Source organism: Ruditapes philippinarum, unplaced genomic scaffold, assembly GCF_026571515.1.
Source record: "Ruditapes philippinarum isolate M1 unplaced genomic scaffold, ASM2657151v2 ctg2094_1_1_1_1, whole genome shotgun sequence".
In the NCBI taxonomy this organism is placed as follows: domain Eukaryota; kingdom Metazoa; phylum Mollusca; class Bivalvia; order Venerida; family Veneridae; genus Ruditapes; species Ruditapes philippinarum.
The window spans coordinates 81,042-108,426 of NW_026866585.1; the positions used below are offsets into that span (position 1 = coordinate 81,042).

The following is a 27,385-nucleotide window of genomic DNA, read 5'->3' on the forward strand; positions in this document are numbered from 1 at the left end:
AAATTTTAAAATGTTCAATGAATATACTTCTTATATTCAGTTTGTCTCTGTACATTTTAATATAGGAAATAATACAGAATTTAGACGACTGTCAGCAAGATAAATCATAACATAGCAGATATATATGTCTTGTTATCTATGAATCAATAGAGCGTACACGGTATTTTTGTGTGGGGCAGATGAATTCTATCTCATCAGATAATGATCAGAGGTTCGCTAAAGAAATAGGAAACTTCACTCTCAAAAGAAAAAAAAAGAAATATATAATCTATTTTCTGCTAGACTTCTCAGGAAAATGTCATTGATGCATGATATTTCAAATTTTATCTTGTAAACATGATTGTGCTTTTTAGTACAGTTATCGGTTATAAAGAAAAAAGTGGCAGATATGGAAGTTTCAATATACTTAATAATCAGAGATCTGCTACAGGTCAGTGTGACCATTTCCAAAATTGATCACGGTTATATAGAAATGCTTGTTTTTAGAATTTAATTAAACATCTTAGAAATATTGGCCTGAAATAGCGTACTCATGTTTATACTTAACAAGGGTATATGTGTGTTTGTTTTGGTATTATCTGAAAATACAGACTCATGAGCATGTAATTTACACATACCTCTTGTTGTAAATGTTAATATTTCTGTAACATCACTGCTTCCCTCAGGATTTCTTGAAAACATTTGAAAGACATAGGATGTGCCTGGTTCAAGACCGAAAAGTGTAACATTCATTCGTGTGGTTCCCTTATCTGGTATCGTTATTTCTTTCCAGCTTGAGTCACTCTGTTTTTTATATGTGACATGAAATGTTTGGTTTAGGCCTCCATGGAATCCCGGTTTCCACGTTATAATGACTAATGTTTGTTCTAATGAACCATCAAGGTAGTTAACATTTTCTGGTGGATTCGGTTTACCTGTAAAAATAACAAATATGTCGAATAATTTCTACAACAATATTTGATAAAAGGCAATGTAATAAGAACGTGTTTTCCTTATTTCTTTTTAAATCTGAATATATAATAATAAAGTTTGTCTAAACAAATAAAATATTCGACCATGAAAACTATCAGATATTTATAGACTAGCCATACTTTTTACCACAAATAACCCTATTTCAAAGCAAAATGCTTTAAACAATGCACATTCTAGGATGCTTTAAATACGTTTGGTCAAATTTGTTAAGTGCACCCCTTGTTCCGTCAGAATACAAGCATACCGAATTAGATAATATTTGATAATATTCAAATTATGTCAGTCTGATGTCTACAGAATATGTAAATATATTACTAAACACTGTTCAATAAAACTTCGTGGCAACGCAAGACAAGTTACAACAAGGAAAATGCAGTCTAAAAGTTTTGAAGATATGAATCTTTATCTTTTTCGGAAATGGTTACCTTATATATGATGATGATGGCATAGTGAAACTCAGTTATTTAGAATCCTGAGGGTATGGAAGTAAATACATGAAATATAGTACCAGTATTTCCTTAATTTGGTTATTTCAAATGGCCTCTTTTATTGTGAGTTATTAGTCGGCGTTAATGGTATCGTGTCGAGTTTGGTCCATACACGATCACATGACAGTCAGAAAAAGCTATATTTATATTTCGTTTGTAAGTGATAATTAATAATAACATTAATTCTGACTCTCTTAACAGGAAATAATCAGTTAACGCCTTTCGGGATTTAAGGTAATAACCGAAGAAAAGAAAACACTGTTACTTAAAATAAACATCCAGCAAAAACCATGGATTCTGTTAGCGTTCTTTCAGTCATAATATAATGATGAAATAACAAACAAGTTTTGCTTTGCATGTTCAAGAAGGACATTAATTTGCTATAAAAAGGTATACACATGCCGGATATGGAACACATACTTTTGCATTGCCGCCTGCTTATCATGGGCATAGTTTATAGGTCAACTTGCAAAATTTATCAAATGATTTTTATGTGGCCTTAGTGAATATCAATATTCACATTAGCCAGAGCAATGTACTTTGATATTCTTCTCTATACCATATAACTGTATACTCTTATGTTTTATACATCTTAGACTACCACATTACACTAAAACGAGGCTAGATACATTATAGTTTAATTTGATAACTATTGATTTCATTTACAGACTTAGGACAATAACTGACAATAAACACTTACAAGTACTGTCAATGAAAAAATTGAATCAAGGCGAGTCTTCATTTTTTTACTTTAAGCCGATTTGTGTTCTTTACAAACTCATTCAAATAATATCATTTCTAAAATTTCATTTATTTCATTAGAAGTGTAGAAGAAATAGTCTAAACAAATTTTACTTAAAAAAGATGTTACTATTAATAGCTCTGTCTAACATTTTGTGCAGCGGAGCAGTACGGTCCGGGAATATGCGTAACTAGGGATGGGACTGACCACTTCTGAGTAGTTTCATTGAAATCTGAGATTTTTCTATTAATAGATCTGGCGGCCATTTTGTGCAGCGGAGCGGAACTTGCCGGCGATATACACAACTAGGGATCGTACTGATCACTTTTGCGAAGCTTCATTGAAATCCGACAAGCAGTTTGACCTGTGAAAGCCGGACAAGATTTTTCTTTTTACAGCTGTGGCGACCATTTTATGTGTGCAAGTTGAATGTATGACCGATATGCACAACTAAAGATGGCACTAATCGCTCCTGTTAATTTTGTTTTAAACCCGCCAGCAGTTAGACCTGTGAAAGCCGTACAATATTTTTTCTATTTTAAGCTCTAGAGGCGATTTTGTGAAGCAGAGCGAAACGTGCCGGCAATATGCACAACTAGTGATACTTATCACTACTGTGCACAACTAGGGATGTTGCTGATCACCCTAGTGAAGTTTCATTGAAATCCCCTCAGCGATTTTGGAGGTGAAACGCGGACAAAATTGTTCTATTTAAAGCTCTGGCGGCCGTTTTGTGCAGCGGAGCGGAACGTGCCGGCGATATGCACAACTTGGTACGGTACTGGTCACTCCTGTGAACCTACTTTCACAGAATTTCCCCAAGCAGTTTCGGAGATGAAGCGCGGACTAGATTACCGGACGGACGGAAGGACGGACGAACAGTGCGATAACTATTTTGCGCCCTCCGTGAGCGGGGGGGGGGCGAAAAAATCTTTTAGCCTGAGAAAGTTATTACAGTATCTGTATTGTTGTTTTTTGTACAATTAGAAATTGAAAACAATTCAGACAACATCAGTTTGCTTAGGAATTGGATAGGCTTTCATCTTTATCTCCAGCTTTACTCTTTCACCAACAGCACCTCTTACCTGATTGTTAAAATCTTCTTCTGAGTAAAGCCGAGGAGAGCCTAGTATAATTTGTAATTAAATACATTATAGACTGCATTCCATTATGACATGTTTCTCAATTGTTAAAAAACAAGGAATTAACACTCGTTCTTTCTGATTTTATTGAAGTAATAAGTAATAATAAGTCTTTATTTACTTCACATATATTGTATAATTGCTAGATAAAAGTATGACACGATTAATAATTTTATCATAATTATATCATATCATATCAAAATTTTTAAAATTTCAACAGTTAAAAATCAATAATTTGGATTATTCATAGTACTTGATTGAAAATATTTCAAACTTAATATAAAGCTACTTCTGAAAATAATTTCTAATTTCATCTGATATAGCCAAATGTTTCTTATCTATGACAAGTAAGGGCTCAGCAAATCTAAAAATCAAATTAAATCCATTTATGTAGAATTCTTAGTTATCAAAACCTTTGTAAGATTGTAATGAAATAGATTGTTTCCGTAACAATACTATTTACTCTTAAAATTCGTATAATCCGGTTCCATGTGAAATAATTCAAAGTTAGGAAACATAAGTTACATTTATAATTCATCATTTAAACATTGTATTTATACTTACATGTCACATACAGGCGCAGTTCCTTTGATGGTCTAGTTTCACCATTATAATCATTGTAGGCGACACAAGTGTATAGCCCGGCAGCATCACATGATATCTTTTCTTTCTTATAGGAAATTTGCTTTGCTTTGACCACGGATGCAATATTCTCCCTACTTTTCAATATAGCAATTGTAGAACCTGGATTGCTATCAACTGTACATTGAAGGTTGATTGAAGAGTTCTCATGTTTTGTGACGTCAGTCATTGTAGGCTCACTGACTTCAAAAAAACTCATTATAGATGTTTCATCTGTAAATAATCACAAAAGAATATTTTATAGTTTAAGGTGAAAGAGGGTCACATATCTATAAGATTATTAAAACAACATTCATTTCATTATTATCATGGAAGTATATAGACAGAATGTTTTTTAATTGATGAGGTATTCTAGAGCGCATTTCAATTAATGATATATCCAGAAATAACTTAATGTTCGTTTGATTTGTGTTTGTTATCTCAACTATCTCTAAAATTCTTTTTCATTTGATTTAAAGCCAAACAATAAGTCTTCAGAACTTCCAGTCTGGCCACAAAACAGGTAGACGATATAGGCCTTCATTTATTTGATCGGAAACATCCATCCTTAATATTTTACTTTTTTTCTATATAGACATACCACAGTAATACAGGTGTACATAAAGTGGTTAAGTAATTTGTTTTTTGAACCCAGCACATACGAGGAGCTCTATTATAACATAATTCAATAAATTTAATAAAGAATATTGTCCAACAAGTGACATGTTTTAATGGTTATTAGAAATAAACTTCAAATCAGTTCTTTGACATGCTGTCACAGTAAAAAGTACTCGGATTTCAAAACACAATTTTATAAATTTAAACCTTTAATAATACAGTAAAAGTCGATGCTTAATAGGAATAATTGGAGTATCCGCAAAGCAAAATTTACTCTTTCTTGTTGCTCTTTTCCAATAAATCTTTATATTGAAAGGAAGATATAATAATTTAATACCCGTAACATATGCACAAGTTTTTCAAAGTTATAAAAATATTTAAATTGTGATTCACAAAAATTGCAATACAATAAATTTGATAATCAGTGCTAGTAGCAACTTATATTCTTCAAAATTTGTTTGAACTTGAACATAAATTGATTGAATCTGTATTATCAAAATGCGTAAATGTTACTGCGTCTATTATGGCTATGGAGCTTGATTTATTACCTGATATTTAAAATGTATAGTGAGTGAATAGATAAAGTTTAAGAATCTCTACCATTGCTTTTATCAGAGGTTACGTTTTCGAGGTTGAAAATACATCTGCTTCTCCCTTTCATTGATATAATAATTTCACTTAATGACAGAAAGTCTGAATATTTGGCGTGTTTATTACTTATATAGACCTTCAATTAAAGATTTTGTTTGAAGGTACAATGTCTGTAAAGCTGAACTTATAGTTTATATGTTTTAACGAAATATGTTATCTGTTAACTTTGTCAATATTGACTAATTCTCCAGAGCCATAATTTTTGATAAATGACAAAAATATTTGAACATTTCATACATCACATTACATCTATGTTTAATCATATAAACTAGCTGAAACTTATACAGAAAGTTTATATTTCTAAATATACATACAAATATTACTAAACAAACTTTCAACGATATAGTATTTTAAATTAATTGATTAAATGATTTATTGTTTATTCAATTAATGATCGATTTTTGACTTGATTATATTTTATTATTTTACTTCATTCATTACTATATTTGTTCACTAATTTCTCTAATTTATTTGACAAATATTGAAATAGTTAATGTCTTTTTCTTATGTAAATAAAAGACGCGATGACAGGAATATTGTGACATGATGCTTCACATCATTGCATTTCGATTGCAAATGGTAAAGGATAATGTATATTAAGTTGATCTTATTTCTGATTTCTTTACGAGACAAATGTAAATTTTTGTATAAGAACAAATGATAAGTGTTTAGAAAAAATTATGAAAAACCTGTAAGAATTATTCCTGTTAAGTTTAAAACGGGGCATTAACTTGGACACTTCTGAAAACGATCGAAGCAGGTTTGTGTAAGACCTGTATCTCTCAATCTAACTATTTATCTAATCATCCAGGAAATATACACTTTTATTCACAGATGGCTTCGCACATTTTCAAATGTCATGTCGACGCTGGGACATAAACCGGCAAACATAAAAAGAAAAGGTTTGAATTATAGTTATCTTCTATTTCATTATTTTATCAAACTTTGAAAGATGAAGATATATGAAGAAAACAAAACGCATCTTTCGTTCAATACTTGTCGGTAACAAAATTGTAATTGCATGGCTATTTTGTGAATTGGGCGAATCGTTTAACGTTTTAAACATTCATTACCGCATTGATCTTTATAATGATTTTATAAAATCATTATGCGTAACCATGTAAACATCATTTACTATTTTTAACTTTAGAGTAATAGTAATTTATTGCGCATAATAGGCTCGGTTTCCAAAAAAATTGCCCTTGAAAATAAAACATATACATGGTTTTCAAACTTGCAAAGCTAAAAACTATATTTCGCCGATATCAATACATATTTACAAACGTTGTCTTGTGTTTTCCTGTTTCGTTATTAAAATGCATTGATTTGTTACTCTTGCACTATATTTGTTATTGTTTACTTAAATACCAGTATTGTTCTCAATATATAAACATAAAAAAATTTTCACTTATAGTTTATAATAGAGCGTCTTCTACATGTTACCATTATCTTTCTTTTCAATACTTATATATTAAGTACTTACACAAAACATCAAGAAGGAATGTCCGAGAACTTGATCCTATTTGTTGATTTTCAGCAGTTGGTTTCATAACATTTGATGCAGTACAATTGTATGTTCCAGCATCATTTCTATTAATGTTTTGTTTGACAAGTTTACCTTCATTGACAAAGATAATAGAATCTGGTATAATTTGCCAATTGTTCATAGATGAACTGTTTAATTTTCTCCTCCATGAGTATGTCATACAAGCGGGATTACCAGGATCAGCTTTACATTCAACAGATAGTGTGGATCCCTCAACAACCGGCTCAATGTTAAATGGTTTAACAGATGGACCGTCTGAAATGTTTTAATTGGGAATGAAACCACGTAGAGGTTAGATTTGCTGTTATCGTTTAATATACAGAAATATCTATGGAAAACCATTTTGCAACAAACACAAGATAAAATGTTACAATTTATCTCTCGGACTAACAAGTTATTTGGGAAAAAAAACAGATTGTAGGTATTTGGAGTTTAAATTTTACTTCTGAAAACGCAATTAGCAATTTTAGATCTTATACGCACATACCGAATTATGCAAAAATGAATAAAACTGAAAGAGACTTTGTTTTTTTCTTTGTTTGTTTAACGGCAGTACTGTCACATTGTGGCCATATGGTCATACCGTGCCTAATACTATAATAAGTTAGCCTAAACAGTTGCTATATTAAACGAATAAGGTTAATCTTAGAAAACAAGTTTATTTCTTTTAAGCAATTGATCAGGGTTTGAGATGAAACTGAAGCAAAACATAATTGTAAGTGAATTGAGTAAAACCCGTAAATATTCATGAAGGCTATACAAGATGGAGCATCCTCTCCTGCTAAAAGATAATAATGTGTAATTCAAGTATGCTCAATAGAACAACTTGAATAAGACACGTTCTGCAGCTTAAACTTCAATTGATATCTGCATTTGTAAAAACAGAAAAAATAAACGCGCATGTACATACATATTTCAAGGACATCAGCCTTTCAGAAATTATTGTATTTGAAGATTACTTTCAATTTTAGCATTGTCTATAAATTCAAATGTTTTGTTGTAAATCAACAGGAGTATCCTTATTTTACGACTTTTATATTTCTAATGATATTTTTGATTGCTTTTATTTCACGCTTAATCTATAGTGATACAAATTATTATCAATAAAACATTTTTTTCTAATTATTGTTATGCATGCAGATTACTCCTATTATATATCACAACACATGATGTAGTCAATTATAACAAACTAATATGTAATATAAATTTTATACAGTATTTAATGACTACACAAAAAATGTTCTATTCACAATTTTTGCTCAGAAATAAAATATTTGCTGAATACTATTTTGTGTTTGAGAACTACCCAAATTGATTTGTACATGCTTTAGAAATACGAGTCATTTGATTATGTGATAATGACTTGTTTTGAGGTTCGAAAAAACAAAACAAACAAAAACGAAAAATACGTACATAGAATTTCCATATGAAGGTCAGATGTGATTGTCACTATTTCTTTCGTTCCAAATGTTCTGTTCATATAATTACTAGCTGTACAAACGTATGTTGCATTACTTTGAATAGAAGTAATGGCCAATTTGTTGGTATTTGAAAAGATCTGACCTGACCACGAGAGTGTAGGTGTTGGTATTCCAGTAGATGAACATGATACACTGAATGACTTCCCTTTAATGGCTTTCAATGTTGAGGTAACTGGTGTCCTTTCTGACTGGCTGTAGTGATATTCTATTGTAGGACTTGTTACTGGAGCTTCAGAGAGTAGTAAGATATGCTTTTATAAAGGTTGCTTTTATCAAAAGGTGAGCATAAAACATCTATTAAAAACTGTTTTGTTTTATAATATTTTGTTTTTACAATCCTATACCTAAGCTAATTTTAAAATCTACTTTGTTTAAGACAGACATATAATAAATAGCTATGAAATATAAGAAATTAATGTTGTTAGATAAAAATCTAAAACATATTAAGGAAATCCACGTAACCTATTCATTACATAGATAACTATTTGGACGTTTTACACAACTTACATAAAACGCTAACAGACACAGTCGATGTAGAAGTTCGTGTTACATTAGCGTCATTTGTAGGATTCATTGTATTGGTTGCTTTACATGTGTAACTTCTATCTTGTTGTATAGATGAAACAGCTATAACTTGGTCACTGATTGTTCTTCCATCTCCTGTCCATCGGTAATTTGCAGTCGGGTTCCCAGTTGATGAACAATACAGGTTAAAGTTATCTCTTCTAACAACTTTAAAACGTCCAGTTATAACGGATCCACTTCGGTCATGATATCTCAGCTCAGGTTTAGATGGCGGGGCTGGTATATTATACAGATTCATATTTAGATTAATGTAGATATACACTAAAATAATGCAAATAAAGAACATTGCTTATTTTACTTCAATTGGCTAAGAGTTGTGTTAAGTGTGTAGATATATAAAAATAATAAATACTTACAAGTGAGAAATATATTGATAATACCAGGCTAGCAACAGAAATGTTTTCACAAATTAGGTATATATCATTTGAACAAAGGTATTGCATTGCAAACGCACTTACTTCTTTTTTATAGCATATTATAAAAAAGTTTAAAAAACAAGATCATTGTCAAAGTTGTCTGTTTTTTATCCGCCATAAATCAATGAACTGATCAATATAATATATCTTTAACAAAACGTCTTAGACTGCTACATTTTGCTGTTATTATTTTTTTCACATAAAACTTCAAATTATAATAACAAATTTGTTATCTAGCTAGCTTAAACAAAGTGCTAAAAGCGTCTTACTAAAATGGAAATAGAAATGATAAAATATGAAATAGCATTGTTATTCAAATTATATTTTCTTCTAATAATAATCAAATTTCTTAAGATATCTTCAGACATCATATGCCAAACTTGTTTTTATTGTGTTATTGTATTTGGGTTACTGTATTTGGTCATATTTTGTCACAATAAATTATTTTTACTTATATCAGTAATGTTGTTAAAAGACTCAACAAGCCCCAAGCGGACTACATGAAGTAGTTGTGGATGTTTGTATATTTCGTATTGCCAACGTGATTATTACTAATAGTTCTGATTTTTAACATGAAGTATTTTTAATTTTGTGGAGGGATAACGAATGGTCCTAGTCTCTTTTCTTTAAAAAATATATAATATACATTGTACAAAGATAAACAGTGGTTGTAGAATTATTTGATATCAGATTGAGAGGTGATTCATGTTGTTATCAGCATTGGCAAAAACTTAAGGTGTGTTTCCGATTACTAATATAGATCATATATTATTTATTAACATTTTATAATTTATCATTATCATCATCATTAATTACTTAATAGTTATGAATTTACATAAAATGTCTGTTATAACTAGGTATTATTCTAATCGTGTTTTTTTCTGCCTAGTTTGAATTTTTTATGGATACCAAACACTTACTCGTACACTAGAAAACAATATTACAAAATGTAACAGCAAAAACTGTTCAACAAAAGAGACATTGAGAGTATCAAGGGCAGCAAGGAAACAGCTTTTTATATTGATTTAGAAGCCGAGTCGAAGCATTAATAATTGTGATTATTTAATATTAGACCTACAATATTGTACATTTTTTATGAAATGAGATTTTGTTTAGTTATTATCAATAAGTCTTTATAACTTACACAATATTTGAATGTCAATAAAGGCAGAGCTATTTCCAGTTTCTGTACTGCCAAGAGACGGCGTCATTCTGTTTTGTGCATTACAGTAATAAATACCATTTCTTGTAACCTGAGAAGGATTTAGTGTTGCGTCTTGGCTAACTTCTGTTGTTTGTCCATTGTATGTCCATTTATATTCTGGTAGGGGAACACTTGTAGACGAGCAAATAATTGGCTTCGTGCTGTCTCTTATAATTTTAACTGTACTGGATGGTTGAACATTTTGTGAATTTAGCTGGAGCTCTGGAGATGTAGGTGGTACTGAAAATTAGTGTCATTGTCTTCTTACAAACATAGATACGAGTATATCAAAGACTGCAAATGTTTTCAATTCGTTGTAAATATATTATAAAATGTGTCATGATGGCTCTGGATTGCCCACCCGACATTCATTACTAAGATGTTATATTTTTTTATTTGTCAATATTAAAGTCAGCAATGATGTTCTTTAAAATCCAAGCTGCATAATAATTAAAATATCTGCTATGTACAGTAATATCTATCGTCGTGGCTTTGTAATTTCACATATTTTATTAAGAGTGTTTTACTATGTATTTATATGGGCATGATAACTATTGTACAGATATTGTTGTTTCTGAGGAGAAAATTTATGACATTTTTATAAGGCTCAAAAAGAAAGTTACCCCTGGGCAGAACCAACTTCAACTCGATGGGATTGATTTATATTATTTTGTAACGGTCCGATTGGCAATTCTATTTGCAAAATATCTTAGTTTATCTTATCAAAATTATATAAAAAAAATTGCAGATTCGATTGAGTGTGTACATCAGGGAAAATGAAAAAGTGCAATATCCCTCAAACCCTCTAGCACCAGCTTGATTGGTATTCAATTTGTAACACTCAAAAGCGCTGAACTCACTGATCTCGAAAGAGCAGAAAAATATAACACCACTAAAGTGAAGAAATGGGCAACTTTCACGTCTGCCACACGTAAAGACTACTTTTAGCTGCAAGACCTTCTAAAGCAAACTGGACTGGAACAATTCAACTTTAATAGAGGACTACTTAAGTACTATTCATACGCATCAATCATTTAGAAGGAAATGTTGTAGAACGAAATTGTGGATAATAACGGACGACGGACACACTGCCATTACAAAATATGAAAAACAAGATCAACAAGGAAGGGCGACGTTCAATGAACGCACACCACACGCGACCCAGTAACAAAGGACCACTAGCAAGGAGCCCAGAATGACAAAAATTAAAAGACAATGAAATTTAAGAGACTATTAATTAATAAGCCTTAAAAGCTCACCTTTGAGCACTTTGTGGACTTTCGTGTTTTTCCATGTGACAAACCAAGTGGAATATGAAAATCCAGATCATCAAGGAAGAGCAGCTTCCAATGAACGCAACCGCCACACGACCCATCAACACTGGTCCACCGATAAGGAGCCCAGCTGGACCCGAAACAAAAGCAGGTCAAGGCAAAAAGCAAAGCTCGAACCGGATAATTATTTGGATAATCCTTAATAGGATATAATGAAAACCGACCTGGAATTTAGAAAGATGATTAATTAATAGGCCTCAAAAAAGGGGGTGTAGAAGAAGGGTCTGGAGTATCTGGAAAGGCGGACGGGGCAAAAACAAAACAAAACTAAGTGAAAAAGGGAGACACTTACCGTAAACGAGAAAGCAATAAGAAGGGAAACGAAAGTTTCACTCTAATATAATAAATAATTATGAAACAACTAAGACACACGACTCTACAATAAACGGTTCTTAAAACCTTTTGGAATGAATTGTTTAAATTTTCACGTCTTCATCGGGCCCTTATAGAGGACTTCTTTCATTCAAGTCGTTGGGTTGTATCTTTCTGTATATCTATATAATCATTTTTTTTCTGTTTCATATTTTGTGAACAATTGTTAGAATTTGCCTCGATGGGGATAGTTATTTACGGAAAACAGAAAAATACAGAAAATACTGCGGGCTCCATTTTATTGAGACTGATCATTGAACCAATGACATATTTAAAATCAAAAGAAAGAATGCTTAAGTCAGTGGAATCAGTTTAAAACATTAAAATAAGAGGGCAATGCTGATCATATCGCTTACCTGCTTATTGAGGCGTTTAATAGAATAAATATGAATGAAAAAGCACATAAAATGTCTTCTTCATTGAACGCAATCTTTCCTTGTTGATCTTGTTTTTCATATTTTAATCTAAAATTTATCAGAACGTTCATATCAGCACCTTAAGTATTACAAAGCTACCATATCTGTACAGTGTCACGTACTTTAACCCACATTAAGACGATATTCGAGTATATAGGTTGCAAATATTATATATATATTATTGTAAAGGTTTCTTCATATTTGGGGTATGTGGCCTTGATATTATCCCGAAATGACCGATATTCAAAGTTGAGCTATAAATTAACATAAAAACCTTTCTGACAAATTTTAAAGATTTTTTAGCTAAAGATATTGCCTTTACAGCGTTTTTGTTCTCTTCATCATTTGGGCTATGGGAACTAGGTTTTACTGGTTTTTTTGTTACTGGATCGGGTGGGGGCTGCGTTCATTGAACGCCGCCTCTCCTTGTTGATGTTGTTTATCATATTTAACCCATTATGACCAACATTCAAACTTGACCTAGAAATCACAGGAGTAACATTTTTATCAAATTTTAATTACATTTGGAATGACAATATTACTTCTAGAATATTAACAATGCATTTCCCAATTTAGATTGTGTTAACCAGTTGTTGGCTTAAATCAATTGATGTTTTATTGCTTCCAAGGGATCACTTTTTTCCAGATATGTATTTAGATGAAACATACTCAATCTTGAGCTAGAAATCACGAGAACAACTTTTCCGACCAATTTCAAGGATGTTTAGGTTGAAAATGTAACGTCTAAAGTGTAAACAAAGTTTTTCATATTTGGTATGTGTGAGCTAGCCAAATGAATATCCAACGCCCCTTGCTCCGGCACCAGCAGTTTAATCATTAAACACAAAATGGTAAAATTTGGAATTTTAAAACATCCGTAGATGTGTTGATTCGGCAGTATTCATTGAACCTTCACGAGCAAACAATTGGCGAAAATGAATAACATAAAATTTTGAAAAGGGATCAGGAGTTTTGAAACCTGTATATCACAGATAAGTTGTCAAAAGACAAATTAAAATAAAAACAACATTTGTTTATAATGATATGATTGTTTGTTTGTTTGTTTGTTTGGGGGGATAATTGAAAAAATCATTCATTATTGTGACAGTTTTCAATAGAATGTCCATGTATTCCTAAACACCTAACCACTAGTCACTTCTTATTCAACTATTTTAAATAATGAAATACTTTTTCTATCTTGGACAAGACAATTATAATGTTTGAAAACTTTTGTTCTATTCTCTTAAGAATTAAAATTTACATACATAAAAGTCTGACGTTTAGAACAACCTCACTTGCAGCACCCATTTGTATAGATGTACATTTACATGTGCCATTTGTTGATGCTGTCCAAGTCCATCTCTTTGTTATTGTCTGTCCAGAACTCAAATCCTGCACGGTTCCCATAAAACACGCCCATGATAGTGATGGTGAAGGATATCCACCAGTAACTGAACAATCAAGTGTTTGTTGTCTAGTTCCAATGGCACGAAATATTGTGTTATTTCCAAAAAGCTTACTTGAACTCTGAATCAATGGTCCAGTGTCTGGCTTGTCTGAAAAATGTGCAGTTGACATGACTTCATTCAATTTTGAAAAAATGTAAAATATTCTCAAACTTTTAGTGAAGATAATGATAATGAAATCTAATTTTCCGTGGAAGTTTACTTGAATGATTAACTAAATTTACAGCATCATTTCATTTAATTATTTAACTTTCATATTTTCAATTACATAATAATGTTATATAACAAATTTGTTTTTTTTGTTCTTTATTGAAATTAGAATTATTTAACATAACTGATGTGGCTTCATTTTTAGTCAAACACTTTTCAAACTTTAGTAACATCATATTTTTTAACTTGAAATTATTAATTGTACTTACAATAAACATCTATTTTTAATGGATCACTGATAGTAGATGTATAGGCATTACCGAGATCTTCCTTTGCTGCACATGTAAAGTTTTTGTTGGCATCATTTCTACTAATGTTAGAAATTGTCAACTTGTTCCTTGTATTTGAGTATGTATGTCTTGAGTCACTTGGAATGTTATTATTATCAATATTCCAGTTGTACACAATTCTAAGATTTGGGTCTCGAGGTGTTGTAGTTGATATACTGATACATGTCAATATCGCAGTCTCTCCTTCAAATGGTAATTTGTTAATGGTGATACTAGGCTTTGTTGGTTGACCTTTTTCAAAAGACGGAAAATAATAATTCTAAGGAATGAATGACCCACAATAAATATAATTTATTACCGGACATTTAATCTCAGACAATAAATTTGTAAAAGCTAATTGATTGACAAACATTGTCCATATTCGTTTACATTTTTAAATAATGAACAGGTTTGTTCTAAAGGTATCTGAAGATCAAAACTGTATTGTTTTATTAGGAAAATGCTTTTTCAAATGTTTTCCTTTTTTATCAATTCATCAGCCTGATGGTACAAGAGGCATCCGATCCATAGACTGTGTAAAACATAAAATAAAACACGAACGTGATTGTTAAAGACAAATGTCCCCGGCTCAGATTCGTCTCGGTAAACGAGTTATCAACAACTGTTTACCCATTCACTGGACAAAGAAATTGCCAAAGCTAACAATGTAAACATAGTCATTTAACTTGACAGAGTCATGTGAAAAATATATAAGTCGGCAAATCATTGCTATGACTTGTGATGAAGTTGAACAATATTTAACTTTATCAAATATTATAAATGCAAGACTTAACATTGAATCCAGTGAACAAAAACTCCATCAAAACTTAAAGAACCACCTTAGGTATGTTTCCTTGTAAATATTAGACATTGCTGAAAAACAGCTAAGGCTGTATAAAAATGTATTAAAAATCTATTGAAAAACAAATGACATTGACCTTGTGACTCCCAGCACTGGACCACCCAAGGGATGTTACTTCCAATTATGACAAAAACACCAGGGAAAACCCATTTAGAAAATATTACATACTATTGTGTCAAGTATTATTTTAGTGTGTACAGAGGCCATGAATCGCATATTAAGAAATTAAATGGAATTGGATATATACCAAGATTACTAGCAATAGGGTCATGATAAGCAGAAAAGTGAACACTCACAAAATAGTTCGGATCAATATAACAGTGTGGGTGCCAAATTTAAATAAAAAGAATCTTGAAGAAAATGTTATACAGTATACAAGAGTTGTTCAACACACTAAAAATGTATGAAAGTACATTGTTTGTTTAAGTAGCGATGGCTCGAGCCATTTAAAACTACAACAATCTGTTACCAAAAGTAGTCCAAAATATTTGAATCTGGTAACAGTAATTATTTGAGTTCAATTCGTTCTTTGTAGCTGATCACCTATTTCAAATACGCGAACTTTTGGGTTTTACAATACTCACAAAGCCTTTACGAAATTGCTGTAAAAAGTTTAATTAGTTTGCAAAACGACGTTTGTATCTGAAAGAATGAAGTTTATTTGTGGGGCAGACAGAAAGGTGACTTTTATTTTCGCCTTTAAACCAGTTGTTAAGTTTCTGTGCTTCGCATGTATAGAACTGGATCCGGCATCTAGTCATAATTTTCCTCAGGCCTTGAACTGCACAATTATCTCTTTATTGGCTCAAAAATATGCAGATTTGACATAGATTTGGAGAGACCAATGTATTATTATCCTATTCTGACATTGTTGAAGCATACCGTCAAATATTAAACCTACAAAACGTTTACCCTTCGTATTTAGAACATCTACGAAGTAAATGACCAGTTGAACCTTTTGTTTGTCCATGTTACGCGTTAACTTATTTAAAACAACAATGTAACAGTATAGAGCGAGGAAAATTTCCCAGAGTTATGGTATAGACTAAGCGACTTGGGTCCCATTTTGTTACAGTTTATACCCAGATTTCGGATACAGTTTTGACCCCAGATATTTACAAAACCGTTGCTTTTTTATATACGGGGTTAAATGTTTATTGAAACGTCGGATTGAACGTAACATGTTTATGGTGTACCTGTCATTGTACTAAGGGTTATTTTATAATTTATCCTACCTAAGATGTAGACAACGACACATTCTTTTACTTCCCGGCTAGCCTGAGTCACCGCATGTTTGTATGTTCCTCCATCTGATTGGTGTAGGTTGTCCAGTCTAATAGCGAGATCTCCAGTAGCAGCATTACCAGTAAACGTACAACCAGTACAGTTACCTATGTATAAACTGGTTGAATTTCTATACAGTGCTATTAGTAATTTAGAGCCTGTATTAGACAATATCTCATTGGTTACAGATAGAGTAGAATCTTCAGTGTTCTTCGTTATTGCTTGAAACTGAATAGTGACATAATGTCTAGGTCTTTTATATTGAGTTACTGTAAGGGGACAGCCAAATGCTGAAAGGAAGATAGGGTTTTGCTATACTTAAGGAAGACAAAGAAGTAAAAATTATGTTGTTTTTATAATTAAATGATGAACATATTGAACAAATAAATGTCCTTCAATAAACACTTTGAACCACTTCAGTGAGTTTTTATTTTGATCAAATGTAGCTCACCAGTGATGAAGGCACAACATACAATACAAAATATTTCAAAAGGTACTTGAACAATTTTGGAAACTCAAAGCTATACATCAAAAATATTTTTCAAAAGCTTATTCTATACTTGTGTGACATTTTTTTATTGATTAAGATTAAATATCACATTACAAACACTAAATTATTACAAAATATACCTTCTTAACAAGAAACCAAAGATTAAGTATATTACATCAAAATCACATGCACATGTACATGTATATCTAAGCAAATATAGTAATATACGGAGTTTATATCCGCCAAAGGTATATGTACCGTGATGACAAGTTTATATCTGAATGTTACAAACCCATGTTTGTTGACTGCATTTGTATTCACTGATTTGCTTACTAAATTGTGAAGATCTCAAACTGCTATATGCCCATGCTTCATTGCACATTGCTGCTTTTTTAACTGGCATTGCAAACAACGAAAATTCAACATATTTTCGAACAAAAAATCAAAATCGCAATTATGTTAAGTGAGAGTAACATGTATGAAGAAATTTATTTAAATGTGACATACACAACTACATTCAGTCATATTTTGAATCCATGTGGCGCTTTGACTTGAATAACGTCTCCGGTGAAATGGTGACACGAGTAAAAAGTGAAAGCCGGTGTCGCGTAATAATCATATGCGCGTAATTTTACCACGGTTAATACATGTTTTTTTAAACTTGCCTATGGCTTTGTTTACCAACAAAGCGCTTAGAAAATTAGTATAAATCTTCAGCAAAGAATAGTTATTTCGGAATTGAATATTCAGTCTTCAGAATATATGTGTGAAATTGAGAAAAATCGTAGAATTTTTCATCTTTCGTAGGGCATTTTGAAAACCTGCAAGGTTCTCAAAATATTAAATTCATGAAAATACAAATTTTCAAGGGTGTTAAGCTTTGTTTCTTGTTAATAGTTTAATTTATAAATGAGCTAGAATTGATCGTATGATGTAGTTAAAAATGGTCAATTCTCCGAAAACTTAGACAAATTAATGGGAACTTTTGCCCAAAAGGGTACTACAAATGTAAAATTTGTCACTCATACATTTATTCTTGAAAATAAAGTTCAATATCTTTTCCCGTATTCTTATATTCACACGTCAATACCATACCGCGGCTATACCGACTGAGCTATCACGCCTCTTATACCTCTTCTTCCCTAAATAGTTAACAGATCTTAAGTGCGATATACTTTCCTGCCATATTGAAACTCATCCTCAAATTTCTCAGGTTACAGAGCAATGTTAATAAAACTCTGATCTATATTCAGTTACGGCCCAAAGTTTGGCTCCAAAGTCTCAGGTTGAGAGAGAGGAATGTGCATTATGGCGGAGATTCGAACCCGAAACCCTCACAATACCGTACCACAGCTCTTACCGACCGAGCTATTCAGCGGCTTACACATCAACTACCCTAAATACTAAATAGTTTTGAACCGTGACACACAAATGTAATATTAATTTGCCTTTTTAAAAAAAAACTAATTAAATACCAAATACAATGTTAATTCAACTCTGAGATATAGGAAGTAAAGGCAGCATTATGTGTGCCAATTGTAACAGGGTGACTGGGATTCGAACCCGGGACCCTAAGAATACCATTCCGTGGCTCGACCGACTGAGATTTCCGGCCACTTAAACATTTTCTCCCCAAAACAGTGAACAGTTCTAAACCATGACATAATCCGATCAATTAAATACAAAAACAATATATCTAAAATCTGCAAGAAAAGTTCTGTTATAAATGAATTAATACAAATTAAGTAAATGGAAATCTTATCCCACGGAGTTGATTTGATGTTGAGTTGAAACATCCCACCTTAACCATGATAAATGTCAACAATCTTACAGATGAGACCAAAGTCCCATATGTTCAGGACTGCTAGGACCACGGTTGCCTCTAAAACAAGGCAAACTAGGAAACTACTGTCTCACTCCTACACTTTATATAGATCTTTTCTCTTAAAATAATGATATAAGTGCCAAATCATGTGTTTTACTCTATTATCATATATGATGTTTTGAAATTTACCAAGTTATATTAAAATTTAAAATAATAAATTTAAATAAATAAGTTTATTCATTCATCTTTTTTTTTCTGATTTAAAGTCCCATGAATGGTTCAGTTCAAATTTTGAATCATTTAGCCAAGGTCAACCATAATGTCTCTGATTTGTACTCAACTACTTTCTTCTTAACAAACCAACTAAGATATTACACGGTCAATAGAATTAAAGCTAATAAATGTAAATTTTAATTGATGCTCACTTTGAAAATAAGTATATGAACTCGTATCGAAGATTTAATATTTTCTTTTTTTAATCCTTGATATTATTGTAATAAGTCATTAAAAAACTCAAATCAATCAGGACAGTTTACAGGATAGTATCTCACAATCATTTCATGTTTGAACTTGTTACTACAAGATTGAACTTCAAGTTCCCTATTAATTCCATAATAAGTGCAGCATAATTACACAATGTATTCTATGACCACAGAATACAGTGTGTGGCATAGCTTGATTAATTTGTTGTCTATTTTTGAGCATCACCATCAATAAATCAATCATCACCATCAAAGCACTGCTGCTCATGATAACTATCATCATAATAATCATCATCATCACAATCAACATACTTCTGCTCATAATAACCATCATCAATATAATCACCATCATCATCACTATCAAATACTTCTGCTCATGATAACTATCATCATAATCGTCATCATCACAATCAACATACTTCTGCTTATGATAACCATCATCAACTTTATCTTCATCATCACAATCAACATACTTCTGCTCATCACAACTATCATCAATATAATTATCATTACTACCAAATACTTTTGCTCATTTATAACCATCATCAACTGAATCATCATCATCGCAATCCACATACTTCTGCTCACCATCATATTTATCATCATCATCATCATCAATATTATCATTATCATCACTATCAAATACGTCTTCCTATGATAATCATCATCAACTTAATCATCATCATCACGATTAACAAACTTATGCTCATCATCATCATCATCATGAATACAATTATAATCATCACTTTCAAATACTTCTACTTATGATTACTATCATCATCATCATCATCTTCACAATCAATATTTTTTTGCTTATGATTACCATTATCAACATAATCATCATCATTGCAATCAACATGCATCTGCTACAATATAATCTACATACTCATTATTATTGATATCAGCATCCTCCTGCTCATCATCAATATTATTATCATTATCACAATCAAAATACTTCATCATCAATTTAATTATAATCATCACTATCAAATACTTCTGTTAATGATTACCATAATCAACTAAATCCTCCTCCTAATCATCATCATCCACATCACAATTCAAATACTACTGCTCATGATCATCATCATCGATATAATCTTCATTATCACAATCAACATCAACTTCCACTAATGAAAATTACCATCATCAACATAATTATCATGATTGCAATCAACACACTTCTGCTCGCCATCACCATCATCAATATAATCAACATATACGAGGGTTGTTCAAAAAGTAATAGGACTAAGAGTCTTGCATCTTCATATTCAGTTCAATTTTGCAGTCCTATTACATTTTGAACAACCCTCGTACGTGTGCTTAAAATTATGTCTTTTATTTATGAGCTTTGTTTTTATTTAGTCCTACATAATAGGTTTAAACATATTTATTTTTATTAAGTAACAATACTACACATCAAACACAGAATTATTTATAAAAAATCATGATCAAGTTGATTGAACTGGAAACTCAAAACTTATTGTAATTCTCTCCACTTCTAGTAAGACATCGGTACTTATAAATAATTGATTGAATAAATTGTTACATCCAAGATAAAATATGTTAAAATTAAAAGAAAATAAGACAAAATTAAGTTAAAACAAACAAAGAAAATTCGAGAGAAAAACATAAAGAAGTGTTAAAAAGTTTGAATTAAGAAATAACTCCGAGTAAAGAAGAAAAAATGAGAAAATATAAATAATAAAAAGAAGTGTGAAGCTATAGAATTGGGTGAAATACAGACTTGCACATTCATAAAGAGGATGGAACTTTTTTCAGATTAATCAAAACGTTTAGATTTTTCAATATAAGTGTGAACAGCTTTGAATTTACATTCAGTCTCTCCAACTGATAAAGATGTGTTTCCTGAATAATGTTTTTTTAAGAGGAACAATATAATAAGAATTCTTGATAACATTTATCAAGGAATGTCTGATATTTTCATACTGCCTACAATGCAAGAAGAAGTGAGCGGCTGTTTCGCGTAACCTATAGCTTCGAAGAGATGATGGGATAATATGTTTTGATAATAGATCGTCTGCAAGTAAGCTACAATGTGTACGAATACGGACGAGAATAATTTAATTTTTACGTTTTCCAAAGTAGAATTATTGCGGTACAGTTTTTGTTTGTTTCAACGATTCTTTCTTAAATTTGAAACTGTTGCTGCCTTTTTAAGAGATATAGAAAGTTCATTAATAGCATCTAGTTGTTGCAGGGAGAAATGAATCATAATACAGCGATGTTCTAGCTCTTGATCTTCACGATTACGGAGGAGATAATTTTTGTTATCAACTAATGGCGGACATAAATCTGAAAAATAAGACGGTGTTAGGTTGGAAATGTAGAAAAAAGGTAGCTTATGTTCTTTTCTCTTTCATATGACGAAGCTTTAAAAGCTTACTTACAAAATTACAGAAAAAAGTGTTGGTTTCCGAACTCAACCCAAAACAAACATGAAAACATTAACTACATTTCAGAATTATTGATAAGAAGGACAGAATAAGTTTATTTTGTTTATATATTTGCATGATATTGTTCAACAACATTGACCTGGCACTCTTGCATTTGACCCTATAGCCGGTAGTTTCCGTAAATGTTACACTCTACTTGTACATCGATAAAACATGTATATTTACAGTTGTTGGATGTTGTAAATTCAGAATCTCTCATGACGCAATCGACCTTACATTTATAGGCTTACACTCGTCGGTTCGACCACTTTAATTTATTCTTATTTATTTATTTTTTATTTTAAAAATGCCATTCTCTTGAAATCGTGTGTATGGACTGTATGACTGACACTGCCAGTGAACTCGACTACATTTTGTAGACGACTGATTGATTTTTATTGTTTACTGTAATAAAATTAAATATAATTGTTAAAAAAGCACCACTCAAATGGAATCCTAAAACAGATGTAGTAGAACATTTTTAAATAAGTAAATTTAAAAAAGGAAATATGTGTATCTTCATAACGTGGCGTTGGTCAGGAATCGAACCAGAGACCTTCAGATCGGTAGCCCGACATCTATACCAATTCACAACACCTCACTAATGAGTAATAGTAACAATCATAGCGATATATCCGTAATATACCAATGTTTATCTAGTGACCTTTACGAATTTGTTGTACAATATAACAAGTAGTAAGGTTAACATTGAAAAAATTAAGAGAAGAAGAATTATAATAGTTCTGCGAGCAATAACTTAATTTTGTATAATTACCTTTGTAATTGCAAATAGATATCCAAAAAGTCAGATAGAATATATTATTCAACATGACACTATTTTTAAGTTTATTTTGCTCAATTTTAAATTGTCGTGTTATTTTCTAAACCAACTTTATAAGGAAGTAAATATGTCGTGTTTTGCTAATATACATGTCTTAGTTATATCTGAATGTTTAAACGTGCGTAAAATATAATAAATTATAATAGGAGTATTTAAGAGAGGTTACGCAGCGCAGATAAGTAAGTAATTAATGATTCAATGAATGCTTGGAATTTGATTTAGCATTAAAACCTTAAAAAATCAGCGCGTTATGCAAGACTTACAAACCAATTTTTAAAACACAGGAACAATTATAACGCCTATAAAAGTAAATAACACTGCACATGTAATAAGATTGGAATGAAAAAAATCTTTTGACACAATATCTTATTATATATAACTTTTATTTGTTACTACATTTGTTTTACAAATTAACCCTTTAAAACTTAGCAGATCGATGGAGTCAAAGTGCGAAATTGGATCACTGCACTTATATTAGAGAAATACATGATGAAAAACAAAACCTCCTTACCACGTTAATGTTTGATTTGTTGATTATTTTTGAAAATTTGCTTATAAAATACTAGGTATTTTAATTTCATTATCGCCGTTCCTGGACGGCCATATATACAATTAACAAGATTTGAATAGATCTACCTGTACACCGCCTGTCTTTTGTCAAGCAAAGCGAATAATCTAATATCACATGATAGTCAAAAACTCCAACAGGGGATGCGACCTAAATGGACTCGCCCAACCGCCATGTTTGTGGGATAAATTATTCGTAAAACTGAAAAATACCATTATCAGTATACAAACGCAGTACCGTTCTGTAGGCTATTGTAAGAAATGTACTGAAGATTGTAATATGGTTTTGCTTCATGTCCTTTCTGATTATAGAAGGTAGTCTAAATAAGAGTATCTTTTGTTTTCTTTCCTAAATTTGCACTTACAGAAAACAACTTCATAAATGTTTTCTTTCTAGCGAGTTTAATTCTATGAGAGGTTTTATTGCATCATATCTATAATAAAGCTTGTCACTTATAGTCCGTTCAAAGCAAAGCCGTCGGCGGAGTATAGAACGTTAATTTCATTTATAGAACGCATGAATCAAAACAAAGTTTTGAAAACTTTCGCCGGTAATATTGCAAAATTGTGGGAAATTGACTGATTGCAACTTTTCGAATTAAAGATAAAGATAAAAGCCGACAAATTCTGATTGAAAACGGATGCGTAAACTTGTCTTACGTGAACTTCTACTGGAACCATAATAATTATGACAGGGAACCAGAATAAACGGCAGCAGTTCATAAAATACCGAATGGCAGTTTAAAAACGGAAAATTATTCTAACCGACTTCCCCTTTCATAGGATTTGCCTAATTTCATATAACCCGAGGGTAAATTCTTTTTAGATATCACATAAAACATGAAATGGCCGTATATAGTGTGTGTTGAGTGCAGCCGAAAGTATGCAGTTCTACAGTTCTAAGTGTATTGAAATAATTAATTGTAGCCACCGATGGATTTAAAAATGTTATGTACGAAAGAGCTTGTTTTGACATGTTTGAGGCTTTGCCTTATTCAGATCAGAGTATCATGGCAGGAGTTGACCCCTAAGCGGCTGTGATTAATTAAAGCCATGATTCTAACGGCCACGTCTACTACGACTTCATAACTACGACAACGATTTTACAATGTTAAGTAAGTTTAGGAATATGACTACTTGAATTAGGACTTCTTCATCAACTCCGTCAATAACGATAACCAAAATACCGATCGGGGTCATTTTCTGATCATCACTAACATCCCTCTGCAGACTTTTTTTCTTCTTTTAATTGATTTTAAATATAATGAATGTGGTCATTTTTTCCAAACCAAGGTTTTATAGTAAGTGAACTGGTGGAAATCGAAATAAGTTTATTTTTTACCATTATTCCTCTCAATTTTATAATTTATTTCGCAGGAATGAGACATAACTCACGTTGGCCAAGAAAATTCTGTAAATATCCACCGGGATGTACCTATAACGCTCATTTGTAATACCGAGTGGATGGTCATTTTATATTTCAAGCATATTTATATTTTATCCTGGTTTTTTTTCCACAATCACTGTTAGCCAAAAACTACTATAACAGTCAATTAAAGTTGAGGTGAATTGGCTATATATTTCAATTCATTGACTGTTATAGTGTTTTTTGGCCAAGAGTGATATTGAAAAATGACAAACAAACATAGACTGTATCTTCAAAAATGTGGTTTAAAGATCGTTTAACGTAATAATAGTTAATATATTCATAATCTCAATTCAAAATTTAATTGTCGCTTCAGCTATACATCATTCAAAAATATTAAATTTTGAAAAGGATTCAACTTAATTATAACTATTAATAATTGTGTGTATATTTAGTAAATCAATTTCATCAATCAAATGTGATATGTATTTTGTTTAAAAAATAAGTAGTACCTCTTCCTTTAAATCAGTACAATTAATATTCGTAAAATGACAAACTAATTTCCACACTTAAGATTAACCTATATAATCAGGAAGTATCCGATACTAAAGGAAAACTGGATTGGTTATGTAAATAGTAAGTGCCTTAAAGTTACTTAAAACTTCAAACCATTTTCAAGAAAAACAGATTACATTTCAAGCAAAATTAAAATTGATTTAGTAATCAAAGAAGTCTACTTTCATTAACGGTGGAATGAAGACGGAATGGCGTTTTTTATTATTAAAGTCATTGACACATGCATTGATTTATCTTATGGTTGTATATACTGTTAAAAACACTAAATAAATTGTACCTTTGCTTCGCTTGACATTTTCCTTCTTCCATACTAATTTGTATACATACTGTCAATATATCAAAATATTGCCGAACTTTGACAAAACAATAATCTATACGTCCTCTTCCATAAAAAGGACAAAAGAAAATCAAACTATGATAAGATGCTACAGTCGTAGTTAGTAACACTCTAAATGCAGTGTAACATCCTGAATTTGGTAATTATTTTAGGATTATACGAATGTGTAAGACATGAATGTCATTTATGGAGGATATTGAATGAGTGTAAGTTTAATACTGAATTTATTGAACGAGTTGAATAAAATTATATTATGCGAGACTCTGGCGAGCATAATATTATTTTATTGAACGAGTTCAATGAATTTAGTAATGAACTTACACGAATTTAATATTCTATTTATTACATACATAAAATAAAGACCGTTTGAAGCGATAAAGAAACATGTTTCATTGACGCGCCCATAGTAAAACGCTTACATTTCGCGCATCTTTACGCTATGTTTATATAACGCAAATGACGTCACGTCAAAATATATGCACGGCCGTGCAATATCGTTTTTACGGAGTCGCGAAATCGGCACGGGTGTGTGATAAATTATTTTATCATTGGTACAACCTGTAAAAATGATTTTATGTAAAATCAAATAAACTTTCATATGTATGTATCTATATTGTGTCTGTGTATAACTAGATACATTTGACTTGAGAGTTTTTCAAACTAGGTTAAATTGTCTTTACCTTTTAAAATGCGTTAAGAAAGGGGAATAATCAAAGTAACTTTAATTTTTCTAGTTGAACCATGAGAACCAAACATATCATACACCGAGTCAACGAGTGACACAACTACTTACATCGTCTTATTCGCTGTGGTTATCTATATGTGCATGGATAATTATAGGTTTACTTGTTACTGACTAATACTATAACGTAAGACTTACTATTAAGGAGAATAAATCTGTTTAATAATAAATATTAAATATTAAGAAAACAGATGATATCCGTGACGTGTTATGGTATTGATTTAAAAATGAAATACTATACATGCTATCCTGGAGAGCTATATCTACTAATTAGCAGTGAGACTATACAATAACATATATAATGCACATAGTTAGAAACAAAATACAACTGATAATCAAGCGAACCATCGAATGGGTCACCCTTAAAAACCATGATAACTGACAATAGATAATCTTCAAACGACAGGGTGTACAATGGTGTTAACTCAGAGTCCTGTTTATCTTGTCACTATTTGATCTCGTATATCCGAGTATAGATATCTAGATACAGATACCGCTGTTCAGCGAATCAATATCAAATATATCATTAATACACTACTGTATATGAAATTACTATAGCGATATGAACAATAAGACTGTAGCCTACATTGTGAAAAACTGTTAACTCATGTAGCGTGTGTATAGCATCGACGGTAAAATGGATTAGAGTAATGGTACAAGAAGTATGCATGTTACTTGGTTAATTATATAGATACACTGCTCTACATCTCTAACTGTCCATACCGACATTTATCAGTTTGCAAATGTGATTGTTTAATTATTTTCCAGTGGTTACACTGGTCCGTATCAGGAATTAGGTTCTAACACATTTGGTCAAATAGCTTTAAATCATTGTTATTGTTGTTGAAAACACGTAAGCAGACGAACATTAGAAATGAACAAATAAGGCTAGTGTATTTAAATAATTCCAGACTGCTTTAGTCAGCGAGAGATGATTAGTCAAACCAACAGTGCTGCAACCAGAGACAGCAACCTTTCAACTTAAAGGTCTGACGCATCGCATACTTAATATCTAATTCACTTACAC

At 31.4% G+C, this 27,385-nt stretch overlaps 1 protein-coding gene across 1 annotated transcript in view; it reads right to left on the reverse strand.

Moving 5' to 3' along the window:
• LOC132732984 (hemicentin-1-like) overlaps positions 1-22,820 on the reverse strand; it is a 34,124-nt gene extending 11,304 nt beyond the window's left edge. Inside the window, exons 1-10 of the mRNA XM_060719539.1 lie at positions 22,705-22,820; positions 16,631-16,969; positions 14,474-14,785; positions 13,854-14,144; positions 10,407-10,706; positions 8,769-9,062; positions 8,194-8,490; positions 6,718-7,035; positions 3,909-4,199; positions 618-914 (exon numbers count right to left, since the gene is read on the reverse strand). Of these exons, the coding sequence (XP_060575522.1) occupies positions 618-914; positions 3,909-4,199; positions 6,718-7,035; positions 8,194-8,490; positions 8,769-9,062; positions 10,407-10,706; positions 13,854-14,144; positions 14,474-14,785; positions 16,631-16,969; positions 22,705-22,759 (2,794 nt within the window). The 5' untranslated portion in view covers positions 22,760-22,820. The remainder of the gene's footprint in view (positions 1-617; positions 915-3,908; positions 4,200-6,717; positions 7,036-8,193; positions 8,491-8,768; positions 9,063-10,406; positions 10,707-13,853; positions 14,145-14,473; positions 14,786-16,630; positions 16,970-22,704) is intronic.
• Between the last annotated feature and the right edge of the window lie 4,565 nt (positions 22,821-27,385).